We start from the raw sequence: 22,077 nt of genomic DNA, 5'->3' as shown, positions 1-22,077 counted from the left end.
CTTTTTGTCATCCTTCTTTCTTAACGAGGCAAAAAGAGTTCCATAACCACTTCATCACTTTTTCTTTTAATGTAAAAAATCTTGTTTTATTTATTTTTTCTTTTTTATGGCAAAAATTTTTCTTCAGCAATGTGGGAGGAAGAAAGAATCCCCTCAGGATTGACGATGTGGCCACGGGATAGACCCATCATAAACTCCCACTTCTAATTGTTTAGGATTGGAACTATCCCTTCTTTTGGACATCCAATGGTAGTAATTAATGCTTCTGAAGAAGAAATTTTTTGTTCTTTTTAACCATGGCTGAAGAAAAATTCGATTTTTTTAACGGTCAGATTTTTTCTTATTGAACATAAAAATGAAACATGTCCAGCTACAATTGAGACCTAAGTGAAAATAAAGAATACATTGAGATGATCAGGTTGATATATTCTGGATGGTACCATACATGTCATCCATCAAGCTATCATCATTTTTATTTATTTATTTATTTTTTTTTTTATAAACATGATTTCACCACTTTTTTTGGGAAACAACTTGCTTAGATCTAAAATGGAAATAGTTTCTAATCCTTCAATATTTCATTCCATTTATGAAGGAAATAATGAAGCGAGATATGATGCCCTATAAAAGTAAAAAAGCTAAAGTTGGGTGCAACATCAGAGACCTTTACTCTCCTAAACAATTTAATAGAAAAAGTTTCCCAAGAAAATAGTTTCTAGTTCCTTCTTTCCATCCACAAACACCCCCCGCCCCCTCTCCTTTTGGGGGAACCCATGACCTACACCAAGATGAAAATGTTAACCTCATCTTAAATCCTATTAGTAGTCGGTCATTCCCCAATTTTATGTGGTTCCCAATGCCCAAAGATAATGTATGCCATGTATGTACCTGAAATGTGAGCATATTCCTTCAGGTACTATGTGAAGTTAGCCAAATCCATATTAAAATATGAAGGCCTTAAGGGGCAAGAGTGAGTTTGAGATGTTTGTCTTTGAGTATCAATGGTTAACAAGAGCTTTAACCATGGAAGCACCTTGCAACAAGGTTGTGTTTGGTTGTTTTACTTGTCTTTCTTTCTCTTCACCAAGCGTTGAAACATTAATTCAAATGTTACACACCACATTAAATCACTATTGAGGGTACAAGAGGAGGCTGATTTACTATTAAATTTCTCATAAGAGAAAACCATTTTTCTTTCATAGTTTCTAAAGAAGCTTTATCACATGAGTTGATTCGTTTAGTGCCTAAGAATGTTATTTGATGGCTTTATTTTCTTAGACCTTAATTGATTTTTTACCATATTTGTTTTCTAAAGATTCAGATTTAGCTGAGGTTTAGCCTTTGATTTTATTTTGTGAGTTCTATTGATTTAGTTTGCTTTTCTGCTGATGGCCACACCAAAAGTGGCAGCATTCTGAATTTCTTTTCTCCTTTGGTTTGTTAATTTTCTAATTAGTCATTCTTTCTTAATAAAGTTCTTTACTGATCTTAAGCAAAAAAATCATTTCGACAATTTTGGCCCTACAACCTACAGACTCTAGGTGGTTTGTCCGTAGCTGTCCTACATCATGGCTTCCATTGTTATCAAATCCTTTTCTTCTTTGTGCAATAGACTATTCAGAACAAAATGCAGTAGATGCAGTTCCTGCTTAAGCCATTGATCCTCAACCACCTGTGTCCGAGCTAGTTGTTGATCTCATTGCTTGAGTTTCTTGGGATTTCTGTCTATGAGCGAGCAACCCATAGCATGCTGGGAGATTGGGGTGGGTGGGTCTGATACAAGGGCTAACGGGCAAATACATATGCTGTAGAGTTCTAATAAGTGCCTTGCATAGTCTATTATGTCATAATTCATAAATAAGAGAGCGGTGTGAGTATAACTAGCGCTCAAGAATTTGGCTTTTATATATTATAAATGAATTTATATTGGTCATATGAAATGGATTAAAATGAGTCACTTAACTTGGTGAATAACTCAACCAGTGATTGATTAATTTATGGGTAAGATCAGGTTGAGTATGATTAGTTTTTTCTTTAATGATGATTAAAGAAAATTGAGTATGGTTAGTTGCAATGTTCTGTAACTAGCACATCAAGAGTACAATATGGTATTTGTATTAACCATATAAAAAATATCATGGATTCAAAAGAGTTACTTAGATTTTTTTTTGGTGTCTGACTCAATCCAATTATTGATTTATAGATGAAATCAGTAAGTGTTGTTAGTTACAATGTTATGCCCCTAGGATTTTCCCCATTCACATTTGATGATTTTTAAGTTGCCATCATTAATGGTTTGATAAACTTCTTGCAGAGGTTATACTATATATCAATATTTGATAGTTCTATTCACAGGTTAATTATGTTGCTAATGTTGTTTCTATGGTTACATTATTCCGGAACTTTATATATGATTTCCGTATTTTAGAAGTTCAATTTTTATTTTCCTTTTAATTTTCTATAGAAATCTATGCAATGCATCATTTGGTGTTCTTATAATAGGAAATTCAATTTCTTGGGTTTTGCTCCAATGTGTTGATTTCTAAAATATTTGTTGGTTTATTTCGTCTCAAGCTACTTACTATCTGCACTCTATATATATATATATATATATATTGATATTCTTAATTGAACATGGGCTAAATCATATATAACTGTAGCTTCTTTCATTATTGATTTTTCTATGAAAATTTTTCCAACACTTTCTCTTTATATATTTTTCAACCGTTTCTATTCTTCTGGTTCATTAACAGGTTCAACTACATCAAAGGGTGATATTGAGACTCCAATATCGATCCAAGTCTTTCTGGATACGTAGGTGGAAATGGTTGGTATTTAGATGCAAGAGTTTCCACAGCATCTTACAAATGGGTTTACATCGATTCAAAATGTGGTCAAGCTAGCAGGATTTGTATTGGATTTGCTTGAGTTAAGCGACTAAATTATAAATAGAAGACAAGAAAATTTACAAACATGGATGTTTTTGAAGAATCAAAGAATGGTATGAATATCTGGATTTTTTTTTCACAGTCTTCTACAACCATTTTCTTGCACGGATTTTCTGCCTCTTCACACCTCATTTTGTTATTAGCTTTATCCATTTCCTGGGCTTGCAAGAGGCGCACGATACCCACCCTTGAAAATTCAAATCGAATGCTGAAGAATACATACTTTTTATACTATTGGTCAACCTTTATATCTTGTATTGGTTTATCTTTCTATAATCTTTTTCTGTGTGTTAAACTACCTCTCTAGGGAAAGACATTATTGGCCAGATCTAAAGTGTTTTTTCCAATTGGATTTTGCATTTAGAGCACTCACTTGGTTTGTCATCTCCGCTTACTTACACATCCAGTTTTCTCATTCAAGTGATCACAAGTTCCCCATTCTACTAAGGATTTGGTGGGCTTTCTACTCCCTAATGTCTGGTACCTATCTTGTTATACATTTTTGTTTGTATTGGAAGCATTTTTCTATACCATTCATCATATGGGTCTCCGATGCTATATCCATTATTACTGGTTTGTTCTTTAGTTATGTTGGTGTGTTTCGCAAGGTGCGAGAAGATGAAGATCTCCATCTTTTGGAGCCTCTTTTGAAAAGTAGTTCCAATCAAAGAGACGAAGGACAAGGATCAAGTGTCATTGGTGATAATGTTACTCCTTATGCAAATGCCAATCTTCTTAGTATTTTTACTTTTGGTTGGATGGGCCCTTTGCTTGCACTTGGAAATAAAAAAACACTAAACCTTGAAGATGTTCCTCAACTTGCCAACTGTGATAGTGCTAAGGTGGTTTTTGATTGTTTTAAAAATGAACTTGAATCAGCTAGTAATGGCAGTGGTAATAGTGGTCATGTAAGCACACTCAAGTTGGTTAAGGCATTGATTCTCTCAACACGGAAAGAAATTCTATGGACAACTCTATTCTCCATTGTATGCACATTGGCTTCTTATGTCGGACCATGTCTTATTGGTCCCTTTGTCAAGTATCTCAATAGCTCTGAACAACTAAAATATAAAGGTTATGTGTTAGTGCTTACCTTCTTTCTTTCAAAGCTTATAAGATGCCTCTCAGAGAGACACTTGTTTTTTCAATTGCGAAAGATGGCAGTTAAGATCCGTGCTGCATTGTTCTCAATAATTTATAAGAAGAGTCTCAACCTTTCAAGCCAATCAAAGCAGGATCATACTAGTGGGGAGAACATTAATTTGATGAGTGTTGATGTTGAGAGGATTAGTGTTTTCAGTTGGTACATACACAATATATGGAGACTGCCTGTTCAGTTTGGGCTAGCATTGTTGATCTTGAACAAAAGCTTTGGGCTTGCTTCACTTGGAGCTTTTGTTGCCATAATGATTCTGTTGTTAGCAAATGGTCCACTAGGAAAATTACAAGAGAAATTTCAGGGGGAATTGATGGATTCAAAAGATCGACGAATGAAAGTGACATCTGAGGCTTTGAGGAATATGAGGATTCTCAAGTTCCAAGGCTGGGAGATGAAGTTCTTGGAAAAAATAATTGAGCTCAGGAATGTTGAAACAAGATGGATAAAAAAGTTACTTTATTCTTCAGCTATGATTTCTTTTGTCTACTTGTCTGGTCCCATGTTTGTATCTATGGTTACTTTTGGGTTTTGTTTGCTTATGGAAATTCCATTAGAGTCGGGGAATATTTTATCTGCACTTGCAACATTTGAGATATTGGAAGTACCCATTTGTATTCTCCCAATTACAATCTCCATGGCAGTTCAGACTAAAGTTTCCCTTGACAGAATAGCGTCATTCCTCTGTCTTGATGATCTTCATCCAAATATAGTACAAAAGCTTCCAAGAGATGATGCCCAAGTTGTAGTTGAGATTATCAAGGGGAATTTTTCTTGGGACCTTCATTCTCCTAAACTCACATTAAAAGATCTTAATTTCCAAGTGTGTCGTGGTATGAAAGTGGCTATTTGTGGTTCTGTTGGATCAGGTAAGTCAAGCCTCATTTCATGCATATTAGGAGAAGTTCCAAAGGTATCTGGAGCCATTAAATTAAATGGGACAAAGGCCTATGTTGCACAATCACCATGGATACAGAGTGGTAAGATAGTAGATAACATATTGTTTGGTAAGGATATGAATAGGGAAAAATATGAGATGATCCTTAAAGCATGCTCATTGAAGAAGGACCTAGAATTATGTGTCTTTGGGGACCAAACAATCATAGGAGACAGAGGGATCAACCTGAGTGGTGGACAAAAACAAAGAATCCAGATTGCACGTGCTTTGTACCATGATGCAGATATTTATCTATTCGATGACCCTTTTAGTGCCGTTGATGCTCACACAGGAACACATCTATTTAAGGTAACTACACTATAAGCCATACTTCCAAACCTTTCCTTGATGAAATTAGTTTCAACTATACATCTCATTGCTTACATCGTAATTCACAAAAAATTGATTTTGATCTAAAAAAGATGAAACATGGCTCGGAACAAATAAGACATAAAAAAAACATTATGTTTTTACGATGCATGTTTTTCACAAATCCATGGTTTGATTTTAGTCATTATTATGAAAAAAAAAAAGATTATATTTGTATAGATAACTATTTGGCTCTTTTAACTAATCGAAATTTTTTTTTTTTAGTGTGACTAAATGTGACTAACCGAACTTTGTGACAGGAGTGTTTACTGGGAATTTTGAATTCAAAAACTGTAATTTATGTCACCCATCAAGTAGAGTTTATACGTTCTGCTGATCTTATCCTGGTGAGAATGTGTCATTGTTTATTTCAAACTTCAAGTTCCCCAACCTAGTTTGAGAGTTATTATTTACCTTATTTTCTTTGACAGGTTATGAGAGGTGGAAAGATTACTCAAGCAGGAAAATATGACGAAATTCTTAGTTCAGGAACTGACTTTATAGAGTTAATAGGTGCACATAAAAAAGCTTTGGCAGACTTAATTTCTATTGGACATGGGGTTTCTTTGGATAATTTAATTAATAGTGAAGAAGAAAGTAATAAGATATGTAGCTAGAAATCTATTCAAGATGATGAGGATATGGAATCCAAAAACTACAAAACAGAAAAATTGGTTGGAACAGAAGGGCAGCTTGTCCAAGAAGAACAGAGAGAAAAAGGTGGAATTAGCCTTTTATTCTATTGGAAGTATATTACAGCAACATACAAAGGGGCTTTTGCACCATTGATATTATTGGCACAAATTCTTTTTCAGCTTCTTCTAATAGGTAGTAATTACTGGATGGTGTTGGCTACTCCTGTTTCAGTCAATATGAAATCACATGTTAGGGGATCCACTCTCATGTTGGTTTATACTGCTTTGACCCTTGGAAGTTCTCTTTGTGTACTTGTAAGGTCTATGCTCATTGTAACTATTGGATACAAAACAGCCACTCTGCTCTTCAACAAAATGCATTTATGCCTTTTCCATGCTCCACAATCTTTTTTTTATTCTACTCCTAGTGGAAGGATTCTAAACCGGGTTTGTAAATGTTCTTAATTACTCTTTGAGATTCAAATGATATTTTTTTTATCACCATAAAAGTTAATATAATTGTAAATTTTAAATAAATTTTATTTTTTTTATACAGGCTTCTATAGATCAAAATGTAGTTGATACCTCTATTCCCCTTCAAATGGAAGAACTTCTTGTGTCAATCATAGGATTCTTGGGAACTATTGCAATGATGTCACAAGTTGCATGGAAAATGTTAATAGTTTTTATTCCAATGATTGTGACGTGCATCTGGTACCAGGTACTTCTATTGCCATTTTCACTTCTCATGATTAAACTATATATGCAGTTAACAGGCTACAATATAAGTTGGTTCAAGCTTTGTTTGATCAATGAATTCTTTATTCACTTTGTTCACTGAAAATTGATTTAGTGGTGGATGTCTCTATGCTTGGGTGTAAAAGTTGTTATTAAATTCTATTAGTTTTCTTGAATTTACATAGAATATATGCAAGAAACACATTTTTTCAACCACAAATTTTAATATAAATTAAAGAAAAATTGTCTTTTATTCACCAACTTTTTTTAGTAGCAATAACCAAATCACGTCAATGTTACCAAAGGGCAAAGTGTCCAAAAGGAACATGGATATGCTTTTGATATGCATAAAATATATTAGATATGTTTGAATAAAAATATAATATGACCTATTAGCTCTGCTCATACTAAATATAATATAAATTAATAAAAACTAAAAAATAATAAATTAGTAAATATTTTCTCATTTTTACATTAGCAACATAATATATCAATTTTAATTATGGAATAAATATTAAGTATCAAATAAAAATAACTAAACAATTTAAATTAGTAAATATTAAATTGATATAATTATCAAAATAAATAAATATTAAGTATCAAATAAAAATGCCCATTGCAAAGCCTAGTCTTAGTGGTCCAACAACTTTGGATCATGCGGAGGGCTGTTTCTGTTAAACTGACAATTGGATAGTTGTTTCCAATTTTGATTAATCATGTTTCAAGTTTTGGGAATGGTTAAATTAAAGTTCCCCATAATTATGAAAATTAAATTCTCAATTAATGAGAGCTCAAATTTGGTAGATGGGTCAGTGAAGATATGACCATAGTTAGTAAATTTGGGAACGGCGATAATATGGGAACGGATACGTATGGAAATTAAATGGACCATACGGTAATAATACATTTCAAAAAATTAGGTGCAATAAAACACATACGGCAATAATATGGTATGTGTTGAATACGTGTTTAATACGGTTACTCTGTCAAAATCCAGGGGTAAAAATTCGGGACTAAAAATGATAGCTTGAAATTATATTCTAATCTACCATGCTTTTATGGACACTAAAATCCAATCTGATTTTCCAATTTGAAATCATTTTCCATTTCTTTGAATTTTCACATTTAATATTAATTAAATTTAACCCCTAAAAATGGTATGGTAGAAAGAACTAAGTGGAGAATCAACCCTCATCTCGTCTCGTAACTTTAACATGTTCTCTTCTTGTTTGTACGAAAACAAAATTCAAGAAGATGGAGAATAAGTGTTTACAATCGTTCATCCCAGATATGCGCTTAGATTTTCTTGAAATTTCCATCGAAGTACAATCTAAGACCGGTCATGGATCAATTTTAAGGCTCAAGAACCTCCTCCCTTCAACTCCTTTGATTTCTCAGATACAGTATTGCAAGAATAGAGGGAGGATGACACCCGTGTCATTTCCTCTTTCTAATTCTTCACATTGTCCAGCTGCAACTATATTTGTAAATAATTGTTGGTTCAATTCAAATGGCAATTGTATGCTAAATTTCCTAAAAAGGTTTTCATTTCAACCCCTTTTGGAAAATCCCGCCCTTGGCCATCTTTGTCCATGTGAGTCATCTCTTTTGAATCTTTCTCGCTTCCCATTAAAAATTATTTGCAAATGCAATCACCATCGATTGGATTTTCAATTACCAATGGGAAGAGAAACAGAGAAGAGGAAGGGTTGAATGGGTTTTCAACAATCGATGGGAAGAGAAATGGAGAAGAGAATGAGAGCAGGGGACATTGATGTCTTACCTATCACTCTCGGTCGCTGGCCGCTGAGAACGGAGATGGGGAAGGGGTCACTAGGGCAAGTGTTCCTCCTTTTTTTGGTTTACTTAGATGAGGGAAGAAGAAGGGTTATAGTTTCGATTGATTAGGGTTCCTGATAGAAGATATGGGTCGGGAATCGGGATTTGGCCCATTTGGGTTAATCTCATTTTTTTTTTTAACATAAAAGTTTTATTGAGTATGTAACGTATTATACGAGTATTATTCATGTATAATACGATTATCTTTAAAATCTGCATATTAAACGGTTTTTTTGGATTGATACGCCAAATTACGAACTTTTGAATTAAATGTTCGGGCGCACATATTATACGCGTATAATACCCGTATTTTACTAACTATGGATATGACCGACCACAATGACAAAATTTGAGACCCAATTTTCATGCAATAAGTATTTGGGAAGTTAAGAGAAGCCCATAGGTGGACCTCCTAGGAACCAGTGTTACATTATTGATTAGTCGATGATTTTCAATGGGAAATCTACTTTCTTACTTTTTCCATTTCCCTTATTTTCTACAGCTTTTCTTCATAATCCTCTTTCTTTCCTTAGTGAAGTGTGAGGGCTACTAATTAAGGTAAGTATGCAAAAGCATTTGCACTTAGCATAACTAAAAATAATGAATATAATTTAATCATGATAATAATAGAAAATAATATCCAGATCAACCATCTAAATGAAATAGTTGGATAAAAAAAAAATGAATGGCATATTTTCCTATAGTTTAATCCATGAGACGGTGTCATTATCAACCATCTAAATGAAAGCATCTCATATTAAGAAATTCTTTATAAAAAGAAATCTCATGTCATTCTCCCATTGCATTTTTTATTTTATATTGTACCTAATTTCATTTTTTATGAACCTCATCTTGTAGCAATATTACAAATCTGCAGCACGTGAATTATCACGTATGGGTGGAGTATGTCATGCTCCAATTATACAACACTATGCTGAATCTAGTTTGGGTTCACCTACAATTAGGTGTTTTGATCAAGAAGAGAGGTTTATGGACACAAACCTCAAACTGGTTGATGGTTATTCCCGACCTAAATTTCATTTCTCAGGTGCAATAGAATGGTTATGCTTCCGAATGGAAATGTTGGCATCCATCACATATGCCGCCTCTATGGTTTTCTTGATCTCTATGCCAAAGGGATTTCTTAGTCCTGGTAAAAACTTGAATTTGAGATCTTATAAATTCATATTTTGGAGCTACTATAATTGATTGATCACATGAAAACATAATTTTGAATTTATTATTATTTTTTTTCCCTTTATTGAAGGTGTTGCAGGTTTAGTAGTCACATATGGGCTTGGTTTCAGTGTGTATGGAGTTATATGGGATCTTAGTGCTCTTGAGAATAAAATTATATCCATTGAGAGAATACTGCAATATGCATGCATCCCTAGTGACCCCCCTTTATTAGTAAAAGAAAATATGCCAGATCATGAATGGCCATCACAAGGAAAAATTGATATTGTTGATCTTCAGGTAATGTCTTATCTAGATTCCTTAAGTCTTTATATCCTCACTTATTTCCTCTTTTTATGGAATAGATCCTTTAAAGCCTAATGTTGTTAAATAATTCTTCTTGCTCTTATAAAATTGTTCTAATCTTCATGATTTGATTATTTAATATGTGTATAGGTCCGTTATGCCCCAAAACTTCCTTTTGTTTTGCGAGGTATCACATGCACTTTCCATGGAGGGATGAAGATCGGAATCGTTGGGCGAACAGGAAGTGGTAAATCAACTCTCATACAGGCTCTCTTTCGCATGCTTGAACCCACTTCCGGTCAAATTTGGATAGATGATATCAATATCTCCAAGATTGGTCTTCATGATTTGCGATCAAGATTGAGCATTATTCCGCAAGACCCCACAATGTTTGAAGGTACTTTAAGAAGCAATCTTGATCCGCTTGAAGAGTACAGTGACGAACAAATCTGGGAGGTGAGATTTGTTTTCATTTAATAGTCTTTAAGGAGTAACAATGATAGGATGGAAATATCTTGTATTTAAAATTGATTCACACACAAAACAAATTAACTACATCACAATTGATTGCTTTGGAAATGTATCTCAATAAACCCCTTTCTCATGGTCTTTTTTTTTCTTTCAATTATTAAAATCCTTTCAAGTAAAATATTGAAATCATTCATTAGATGCATTGGATCATCTTTGGGCCATGTTTGTCTTAAGAGATTCTCTTGGATGGGACCATAATTTTAGTATTCAGGAATTGGAATGAGATCGGTCTAAGTCGAAATCAATACCGACTCAGATCAGCCTGTATTGGCTTGGATCAAACAGATTTACCCTTAGTTTCTTTAAAAAATAAAAAAAAAATAAATAAATAAATATCCGATTTTTACATTTCTATCCTAGTTTGTACCGCTTTATCGATACAGATTCATCCAAAATTGGGATCAAGCTCAGCTGCTACCAATACCAATCTGAATCCGATTCTTTGAATCATGGTTGGTAACTAAGAAGTGCACTATTTTTACTGCATTGTTTTCCATTTCCACCTGGCAACAATTTTTTAATTCATTTCATATTTGTTGAACTCATCTTTAACTATCACTTCTGTCCTCTTGAATAAGAAAAAACAGGAAGGTTCGTTGACATTGACTTCTTGTTATCTTAGGCTTTAGATAAATGCCAGCTTGGTGATGAAGTTAGAAAGAAGGGAGAGAAGCTTTATTCTACCGGTTGGTTTCTTCTCATATTTACTCTAAACCAAAGTTATTCAATATTAATTTATTTACGTGTCAATACATTATTGTATGATATATCTAACTTTCAGTGTACAACCTAACACCCCCCCGCCACTTATCCCTTTTCAAGAATAAGTAGTGGGAAGAAAAATTGATGAAAATAAGATCATTTAACACATTTTCACATTGTGTCTATTACAGTGACGGAAAATGGAGAAAATTGGAGTATGGGTCAAAGGCAACTAGTCTGTTTAGGACGGGTATTACTCAAGAAGAGCAAAGTATTAGTACTTGATGAAGCTACTGCATCAGTGGATACCGTGACTGACTATCTAATTCAACAAACACTTCTTCAACATTTCTCAGAGTCTACTATCATCACAATTGCACATAGGATAACATCAATTCTTGATATCGATATGGTCATGCTTCTTGATAATGGTTAGTGGCTAGTAATTACTATACCACAATCAAATAATTCAATTGAGTTCAGTGATACATTTTGTCATCATTTTCTAGTGCATGCTTACATTGGCATTTTTTTTTTTCTTGTCTAAAACAGGTTGTATACTGGAATATGATTCCCCTACTAAATTGTTAGAGAACAGTTCCTCATCATTTGCAAAGCTTGTTAAGGAATATACCCAAAGAAATGGTTCCTAGTATTTGGAAGGCTAAATAAGTGAGTTTTGATACTTAAAGTAAGTTGGCTGCATCAGACTAAGTTGCATTGATGTTTTGAGTATCGCAAAATTTTTTTGGGATATCAAGGTTCCATGTACTCATTGGAGTTGCCATTGGCACTCGGTTGAAGTATCAGGGGTAGAAAAGAAGTATTTCACTTCATGCATGTCTATAAACTTTGGGAGAAGATTTAGTAGTCCATCAGTATTTTTAGATTTCCACAAATATCTACCACATGGCATATATATATATATATATAGAGAGAGAGAGAGAGAGAGAGAGAGAGAGAGAGAGAGAGGGAGATTTTGTGGACAATTAGAGCCCAAAGTCCCCTCCTCATATATATATCAAGTTATAACCGAATTGTCCATGGGGGAAAATAATTATTTTTAATGTCCAGTTAATATATGTAACTTTGTAGAAAAGAAATAGATACCTAAAAGTGAATCTTCCCATACATGGGGTATATGCTTGAATCTGAGTCCAAAATTTGACCTATTATTGTAGACACTGAATTTGGTCATCCCAAGGGATCGCCAAACAATGATAAATTGAGACCAAGTTTGCTCCTAAAAATTTCTTGACAAAAATGACTTGGGTACCCAGCCCTCATCAGAACTAGCTGAAAAATTTATAGGAAAGTTCTGGTTTATCACTTTTAAGACAATTTTTAGACTTTCGTCCAAATAGAGTGTCAATTCGAGACCCTCATTGACAGGCCCGACTGAATGTAGTTTTAATCGTGTTCCAACAAAATTTGTGGTTAATCTCCACATCACTAGCCAAATTTGTGGTTAATCTCCACATCAGTGGATATTACTTTGAAATAAATTTCTAACAATAAATGAATCATCAAAATCGGATGGTTGGATCTCCTGAAATTGTTGTCTAAACATCAGCCAATAAAGCAACTTTTCCAAGCAAATTCAGTTTTTTTTTTTTTTTTTTTTTTTTTTTACCAAGGGTTGCCATGTGGTGAACCCATTGGTGGTACCACAAAGGGAAATCTCGGGGTGCCGCCTAGTTTCCCCTAGTGGTGTCACCAAATGGTAAATTCAAAAAATGCCCTTGCCTCTTGTTTCCTGTAAATAGGACCTCATTTCCTTCATTTCTTCACACTGAAACATGTCTCAACCCTTACTTTTTTTTTTTTTTTTTCTTTTTTCCTTCAAAATCTTGTGATATGTCATTAGGATGCAAAAATTTTTAATAGGGGTTCGATGGACACCCAAATATTGTCATTAGACCTCACCCATTCAAATCTAGTGGTTAAACCCCTGATGTAACGTCCCGATCTCATTAACCTTAGCACAATATTGTCCTCTTGAGACCATGGGTCTAAAAGCTTTAAAATACATTGTGTTATGTTGAGGCTAGCTAGAGGTTATTAATTAGCTCAGCAACCTCTCCCTAGGTAATGTAGGACTAAAATTTGCACACCCTCACTAATCTCTCAAACCCTTTGGTTTTTTCGTATTCTTGGTGGGAACACCTCTTTGATCTCCCAGGCGGCTTCAGTACACTTGTTGTATTCTTGGGTATCACATTCTTCCCCCTTTGAGCACAGCATCCCTGCTATGGCCCCACCACACTGTCGGTGTCTGCTCTGATACTATTTGTAATGTTCTGACTCCATTAACCTTAGTCTAAATCAATAACAAACTTTGGATAAGAAAACATGTACAAATCAACAAAGATGGTGAGATGAGGAAAGGGAAGGAGAAGTACCAAGGTATATTCTCACCCGATATATACATTCAACAATCAATCCTAGATTGTTTTTCAAAAGTTTATATGGTAAAATTTCCACATCATATACATATGTGGTAAAACTTGTGTATCTCTAGAAATGTCTTTTAGAGCCTGTCAGTCCAAAAAAAAAAAATTCAATAAAGCTAATAAAACAAAAAATTCGGCATGTTGCTACATCAAGCATATCTTAATTATATACTGCCAGAATTTCTTTGAACAATTGTGCTATTTTTTCTATGCCTAATTGTTCTGACCAATTCTTTGCTATGATTAAATTCTGCTCCTCCTCTTAATAATGCCTTCCATGATCATTTTCTTTAAAGCAAAAAAAACTTGAATTGTTCCTAGAGCCAACCATATGGGTGGTTTTTCTGACCCAAAAGAAATATGTGGCTTAGATTTTTCACAAAGAAACGTTAGGTTCTAAACTAAATAGAACTTTAGGACATCAAAATTTTCATTGATGTGAATCAAATTTCTAACATTCTAATTTTTGGTGAGTTAAGAATGTCAAAGAATTAGGTCTAGATCTAATCTTTTAGAAGGGGAAGGTTTAGGTCCCCTTCATTGAACAAACTTTTCTTGGTCAAATTTTTTTTTTTTTTTTCCTTTCCTTTTTGCAATTACCTTTTGAAAGGGAAATACTTGTTGAATTCATAACATTTTGGATTTTACAGTGCAGGCCCTTCGAGCCTTGGGGGTTTGTCTTGTGTATGCTTCTTAGATTCTCTAGTCAGTTGTACAAGCTTTCTTTCCTTTTCTTTGCTTTTGCAATAAATTGATATTACCTATAGTTATATTATGGATTGTGTATGTCATACATTTTTGGGGTGGGGGAGTAAACATAGATCATTGTTTTAGTGGCTTTATAATTCTAAATTAAATTTAATAATTTAGTTGTTTACTAAAAAAATATTAATACTTTGGTTTTTATTTATATCTAAGCAACTTTTTATGTAGTAAATTAGTAAATATAGTTTCTTGGGTAAATCAGGTAAGACAAAAATTTATGGGCAGGCAGCGGTGAAGATCCCCTACTTAAATGTCAAGTTTGGATTTGACTACATAGAAAAATAAGTCTTTAAATTCATAGTTGTAGAGTACAGAATTGCGGACCAGATCGATTTCTACAAGACTTTTTTTCTTATTTTTTAACCAAGGTGTCCGGGCCAGCTTACATGCATCTCAACTAATCCTCAGAGAGACTAGCACAGTAACTCACCGCGATGATCTCCGTTTAAATCGCAGATGCATAGATGGGGAATTGAACCTGAGACCATGCGCTTAATCTGCACAATCCTCAGTTCGCCCTAACCATCTAGGCAACCCACGGGTGGGTACAGAATAAATAAGAAAACACACACACACACTCACACAATGCGTACAACAGGGTTCGATCCCACAATCTCCTCCCCTAAGTGCCGGCTCCACAAGCCGATTTCTACAAGACTCAGTCGATAGTGACCTAGAATAAAAAAGAAGAAGCAAATATTTCTCAAAATCTATGAATTCCGGAGTCTTTGATTCAATTATAAACTTGGAGATCTTGCTAATAGAGGTGGGTTTCATTGTTTCTGCTATTTTATAGACTAAAAGAAGGAAACAATGATTAAAATTGAATATCAAACATGAAATCAGGGCAATTCAAGAAGGTTATAGAAATCAGCTCGGTTGGTTCTGCTTTGAATCGGTTAATATACCAAAACTGATTCCGAGTCTTCAAGCCATGATTTAAATGACTAGAAAGTCAAAAACTTTTGTGAAAATAGTTAAAACAAATAAGAGAAGTGCTAATAGAAGAGGGTGTAAGATTCAATGTCATGACTCTAAAATTTGATGAGAGGCCTACCAAATTGTACTTCATTGCACAATCATTGAACTGATACATCACAACTCCATCCGGCAAAAGCTAGTTTCTTTGCATTGATTCCTTGCTTCGTTTGTTTGACAAATAAAAAGAGGTGGGAAACTTGTAAAGGTAAGCCCTACATGATGTGAGTTGTGTTAACAATAAAAAGGAAGGAAAGAAAATAATAGAATATATATTTTCCATCTCATTTACCCAAAATTATATTTGTGCTAGTTTGTAGAAAATATATACAAAGTTCTTACCCTTTTTTACATTTTCCACTTTTTTTCATCAACAAACATGGCCTCAATGGAATAAACGAAACTGATTTACAGTTTGAATTTATCTTGTGTTTTATTTAGTGCTTTGAATTTGGACAAGAGTTCATGTAGTAGACTCGGGCAGGTAAAAAATAACAAGATTCAGTCATGAATCATTTGTCAGATTAGGTCTTTTACTTGAGTTACTATAAATTCGGCAAGTCTAGTTATTTTCTAAAATACTATCAAACGGTTCATTACTTTAATATTTCACTTATATTATTCAACATATTTGCAATGGTACAAGCTCAAAAGTCTATAGTATGTGATTCCTTTTTCTTTTCTTTTTTTTCTTCCTTTTTTTTATTATATTTAATAAATAAATAAATAAATGAAACGTGACTCACCTTAACTAGGTTTCACTTTTCATAGAGGAATTGGGAAAATTAATTTAGCCATTCAGAGGACTAATGAAAACTTCTCCCTTATTTTCTATCGGTACTATAAAATTTCCACTCTATAAAATCAAACACCCATTCTTCAGGCAATAAACCCAACTCATTCTCATAAAGGCACATACCCAACTTTGCAACTCATTTAGTTTTTTGTTTCAGTTTCACCATGAAACATCACATTTTATTGCTCGGACTTCTGATAGCAGCATACTTTAGTGTAAGAAAAATTATATTTTTTCCATCATTTATTCATTTCAATGTGGTTATTGTCTGTTTCTATTTTATCTTTCTTATTTTGCTGTCATTTTTTCCATGAAATTGTAGGGTTTTCAAGCTAAAAATGCCTTCTTAGAGTATTGGGAAGAGCATATAAATCATTCATATCCTCCACATTGGTTAGTTGCAAAGGCTTCTCCATTAAATCTCCATCAAGCAAAATTGTTTATGAAACTCATGGAGGAAAATGAATTAGCTTCCCACTTGCATTCATTTTGTAAGCAAGCTAATATTGCTTGTTCAACAAATGCTCTAGAGAAAATGACAATGGACAACACAACCTTGCCACCAATTGCCCAGTGGAATGGTATCAAAGTGATTTATGAACACCTTCCAAATGAAACACCCATGTCAGTTGCTAGCCTCGGGGGATTGCCATTTTTCCGAGAGTCAATGATGAAAGAAGGAGGTTTCATGCTTATCCCTGATCTAAGGGATCCAATGTCATATAGATCATTCTTACCGCAACCACTAGCATCAAAAGTTCCATTTTCATTTGCTCAAATTGAGGAATTGAAGAAGATGTTTGGTGTGGTGGATGAATCAAACATGGATGAATTTATTCAAGACACCCTCAAGATATGTGAGAAAAGACCAATTCGAGAAGTCCAAAGCACCTGTGTGACTTCCGGTGAAGATCTCATTGATTTTATCGTTGAAAAATTAGGGCACAATGTATGTATATGGAGTACTGAGAGCATTGAAGGATCTTATGAGAATGTCACAATTGGAGATGTGAAACTCATACATGGAAACCTGTCTGAACCACCAGCATTATGTCATAGTCCTCCGTTCCCATTTCAAGTCTATTATTGCCATGTTTTTTATAAAGTAAAAATATATGTAGTTAATATACATGCTCAGAAGAAAGTGAATCATGCAATTATGGTATGTCATTATGATACATCAACTTGGAATCCAAACCATATTGCATTTAAGCTTTTAGGTTTTGGTCCTGGCCTAATAGAAGTTTGTCATTGGATAAATGAGAATGGATTGGTCTGGACAAAGAGTCTACTTTGAGAAACATTGAAGATCTGATTATCTTCTGATTCTCTTTTATGTATTACATGTTACTGGTTTTTCTATTTGATGGATAAATAATGACCTGTTATGTACTGGCAAAGCTATTGTGCATAGCCATGCCAAGTGTTGTAAGAGAAAGGCAGAAAATGTAGAAAGTAAATTTTTATCACTTTGTTCAGAAAAATATCACTGAAAGTTTGTACCGATGGTATAATTTAGCTTTTTTCTTTTTTAGTGCAATAAATGCCTCTTAAGATTCCTTTGTCAAAACCGTTCAAGAACCCCCTTTTTTGTTTTTGCAAATACACTATTTTATTTGGACTAGGGGTGTGAAGTAAAAAAAAAAAAAAAAAAGGCCAAATTTTACTTTTTATTGATCCTCAATCCCAGATTTTTTTCCTTTTTACGCAAATAAATGCCTCTTAAGACTCCTTTGTCAAAACCATTAAAGAGAACATTTTTTTTTTTTTTTCAAATTTTACTATTTTATTTTTGAATGGTACATGAAGGTCAAAAAATGTCAAATTCTACTTTTTATTGATCCTCAACCCATATTTAACACCAATTTGGTGGGAAGCAACCCATGAGCAAAAATGATGGGTGGATGTTTATATCTATCAAATGGCAAATTAAGTGGAGGTCAAATTTTATGCATAAATAGATTTTAAGGTTTTTGCTCATATGTCGAGTTCCAATTGAGTCGGAGTTCCGTCACATGACAGAACAAAGCAAGGAAAAAAATTTAGGTGTCAACTCCAAATTTGGTTGGAAGGTTTACCAGCTTAGGCATTGGTTTTTGAAATTGCTCAAACATTGCCAAGCATGGAAAGGGGCAGATTTCTAGTGAAAGAGTTTTTTTATTTTTTATTTTTTTTTTAATTTTTTTTTTTTAAGGGAAGGAGGGAAGTAAGTAATAATCAGAAGATTCAAACTAAAGACCTCCTGGTGAGCATGGGCTTTTTTATGCACCACAGCTCACCAATTACACAAGGCAATTGTTGTTTTATAGTGAAAGAAATCATTCCTACTACTTTGTCATGGAAATTACAGCGTGTCAAGGTCCAATCTAAGATGGGAGATGGGTTACTAAATTTGACTATGGGTCAATTCATAAATGGAGATCGAACAAGGGGTGCAACAAGGCCAGGCTGGACCGGATTTCTCAAAATCAGACGCAGCACAAGAACCCCAAAGTTCAACCCAAGCCCAACCCAACTTGAGGTTGGATTGAGATATTTCAACCCAAGACTCACACAATGGAACTCATGATGGGCCGGGCTTGGTCCTATTTTATCAGTCATTTGGTTAGTCCAATAATAACTATGTTGGATCGACCCAAGGCTGAGCTGAGGAATCTCAAGTCTGGCCCACCCTGTAGGTTGAGAAGCCCAGTCCAGGCCCTACCAGTTTCAATGCGGGCTCCGGCTCACTAGGTTAACTTACACCCCTAGCCTAAATCAACATGTCCACATTATAAAATAGATGCGAAGAAAATAAAAATCTAAAAAGGTTAAAATAAAACCTTGATATCAACACCTATCAGATTTCTTCTAGGCCATTACAGTTCAACTTAACTTATCCCAATTAAATAAAGTTGACTACATGAATCTAACAGCTGGAGTGCACGTCGGAGCCGAAGTAATCACATAGATATGATAATTCAATTAAGATATATTATAAGAGACATTCTGTAAAACACTTGGGATTTAGGATCCAACCAAGAGCAGTGCTCAAGGATTTGTTCTCTCTCTCTTTCTCTCTCTCAACCCAACCTTTAGGAAGCAAAAATATTCTCTTTCTTTCTTTTTTTTTTTCTTTTTCTTTTTCTTTTCTTTTCTTCTTCCTCTTCTTCTTCTTCTTCTTCTTTTTTTTTTTTTTTTTTTTTTTTTTGTGCAAACTGGTTTGTATAATATGAGTAAAAGTGTCATTTCTAGACCATGTTTTTTAATTCTTTAAGGCCATGTTAGGAATGATAAGAAAATAAAACAAAAAATATATATATATATAAATATTTTGAAAGAAAGAGATACAAAAAGATATATATATATATATATATCTTTATTTTTTCTTCATGGTTATGTTTGGTTGCAAAGGGAATTTTTCAAACTTAGAAAAGAAACTTTTGTAATCATCCCATGTAATTGTATAAACTGCTTAAAATTTTTACCATACTTTAATAATGATACATTTTTCATGTAATTTTTATTTTATATTTTATAGTGAAGGGTTTTGGATGTAAAATAAATTAAAATTTAATAATTAAATCTGAAATGATATGGAATTAGTGATATAATCATATCGAGTAATGACTACAAAAAAAAAAAAAAGGGTAAGTATGAAAATTTCACTTCCCTTCCTTTAATTCCTCTTGCAACCAAACCGAGTCTATGGAAAAAGATTGGCATGTTTTATTTTTATTTTTTTTGCTAACGACGCGTATCCAGGCTTAAAAGATACCATGAGATAGATATCATCTATAAGATAAAATAGAAACAATAATCAATGTGAAATTTGTAAAAGAACACATGTGAACAATATGAACAGATAGAACTTACTCATAACTTAAGAGTAGTTGGAATATGCCATCATATCTATATCATCCAGGAAAAGGATGGGCACGCTCCTGGGTACTCAGTTTGTGTCTCTGTCTCTTTTCTTTTCTTTTGGAAATGATTCTCATGCCACTTGTATCCCACCTGCACCCTCAATTGATTGAACCATTAAACTTCATAAAAACTAGCTGCGTGCCTCAATAAGGATGAATGTGAAATTTGAACATGTGAACAATATGAGTACATTGAACTTACACTCAAAACTTAATAGGTTGGTGTGGGTTTGTGTTTAGGTACAAAAGACAAAGAAGTTGAGTTCATGTGAAAAATATTTATATTGTATAACATAAGAAAATACATATAATTATATCTCGAGATTAGGTGAACAAAGAATTTTCCACGGCAGCATTGTTAGAAATTTAAAGGACTCCACATATAACTATCCACGCCATTCTCATGCACTAATTAGTAATTAGTGCTAAATTGACAAGATTCCCAAGTGGGAGAGTGGGACTGCTATTCATTAGTTTCCTTTTTGTCCAGCAAAGAGCTGTCTATGCTTTTAGTCTCATAGAAAATGATTTTTATTATTTTAACTTACTTGAAAACATGTATTTCGATTGGATTTAATTATTAGATATGGAGGCAAACGTAGTTAAGGAACATTGTTCTGCTCTTCATAAGCAACCTTTACCTTCTTGTTCTATATCATATCTTGGTTTTTCTCAATGTGGAGTTTAATTAAACTATTTTAATTTCAGACTTGAATATGTAGGTTAATATATGTTTAGGGGAAGAAGTTCTCTGAGCAGTTAGGGGAGGGCACGCTAGTACTAGCTGTCTCTCTCATCTTCACATATGACATGCTTTCTTCTTCTAAACATTTAAATTGTGCACCAACTAGTTTTATTATTAGAACTCTTACAAATCTTTCTCAACTATAAAAACATATGACATGCCTTCTTCTTCTTATTCTTTTTTTTTTTTTTTTTTTTGGCTCATTCAAAGGCTATTAGGCTAGGCAAGATCCTCTAAGGGACCACATTGTGATCCACAAAGGGAGCCAACAAGGAGCTTCATGGCCCACACAAATTACAGTACTACAACAACTACTATTTTAAAGAAGTTGGAGCTAAAGCAGAAGGATCGAACCAGCAACCTTCTCTAGATTTATGTTAGAGCTCAACTACCTAGCTACCTGTCACATTTGCTTATGCTAAGATATATAAATTTTGCATTAATAACCAATTTCACCATTACAAAGTGTAAGATCCCTTGATATTCTCCATTGCTAATTGCATAGCGGGAGAAGGTGAAAAGCACCATAAGTTTCTCCATTTATCCAAAATATAATTGAGTAGTTTTGCTTAATAAAATGTCCTCATTATCTAATATAGGTTGTGGGATTGTTTGCTGGTCTAGTGGGTGTAGGAAAATTCTTAACTTTGCGCATCTATATCCATCACACTGAAAGTTGGATGGTCTTAAATACAAAGGTTGACCCACAGTCCCTTTCTTTCTTTACAAGTTTCAGCCTAAATAGAGTTTACAAGTGGCAAAGGAGAATTTGAATCTATAGTTAAATTTGGACAATGAAATTTGATGCAATAATTATGGATATGAAATATGTTTTTCACCTATATTTTCACTTTTTTGTTACCCCTGATCGTTTGTTGTGAACCTGTGAGTATAGTAATTGGTCTATTGGTTAGGATTTAATGTTGTACTACTTTGAATTAGGAAGATATGAGGCAATGAACCGGCCTCTTTGTTATAGGTAGGCTCAAGGAGAGCTGGACTCATAAATCAGATTTTATAGGCAAGACAAATATGATAAAATGCCGTACATTTAGGTACTTTCAACATTTCTTCCCCCACACCACCCCCACCCCCCAA

At 33.8% G+C, this 22,077-nt stretch overlaps 1 protein-coding gene and 1 pseudogene across 1 annotated transcript; both read left to right on the top strand.

Moving 5' to 3' along the window:
* The first annotated feature begins 3,421 nt into the window (after positions 1-3,421).
* Positions 3,422-12,050, top strand: LOC122064715 (annotated as a pseudogene).
* Positions 12,051-16,443: 4,393 nt separating this feature from the next.
* Positions 16,444-17,826, top strand: LOC122064712 (polygalacturonase-1 non-catalytic subunit beta-like). The gene is made up of 2 exons (XM_042628473.1): positions 16,444-16,544; positions 16,652-17,826. Exons 1-2 carry the CDS (start codon positions 16,494-16,496, stop codon positions 17,624-17,626), a joined length of 1,026 nt encoding a protein of 341 aa, XP_042484407.1. The 5' UTR covers positions 16,444-16,493; the 3' UTR covers positions 17,627-17,826.
* The last annotated feature ends 4,251 nt before the right edge of the window (positions 17,827-22,077 follow it).

The sequence above is a fragment of the Macadamia integrifolia genome, unplaced genomic scaffold (assembly GCF_013358625.1).
Source record: "Macadamia integrifolia cultivar HAES 741 unplaced genomic scaffold, SCU_Mint_v3 scaffold1727, whole genome shotgun sequence".
Classification (NCBI taxonomy): domain Eukaryota; kingdom Viridiplantae; phylum Streptophyta; class Magnoliopsida; order Proteales; family Proteaceae; genus Macadamia; species Macadamia integrifolia.
Note: the sequence above shows the minus strand (reverse complement) of the source record. Positions and strands in the feature narration are given on the sequence as shown.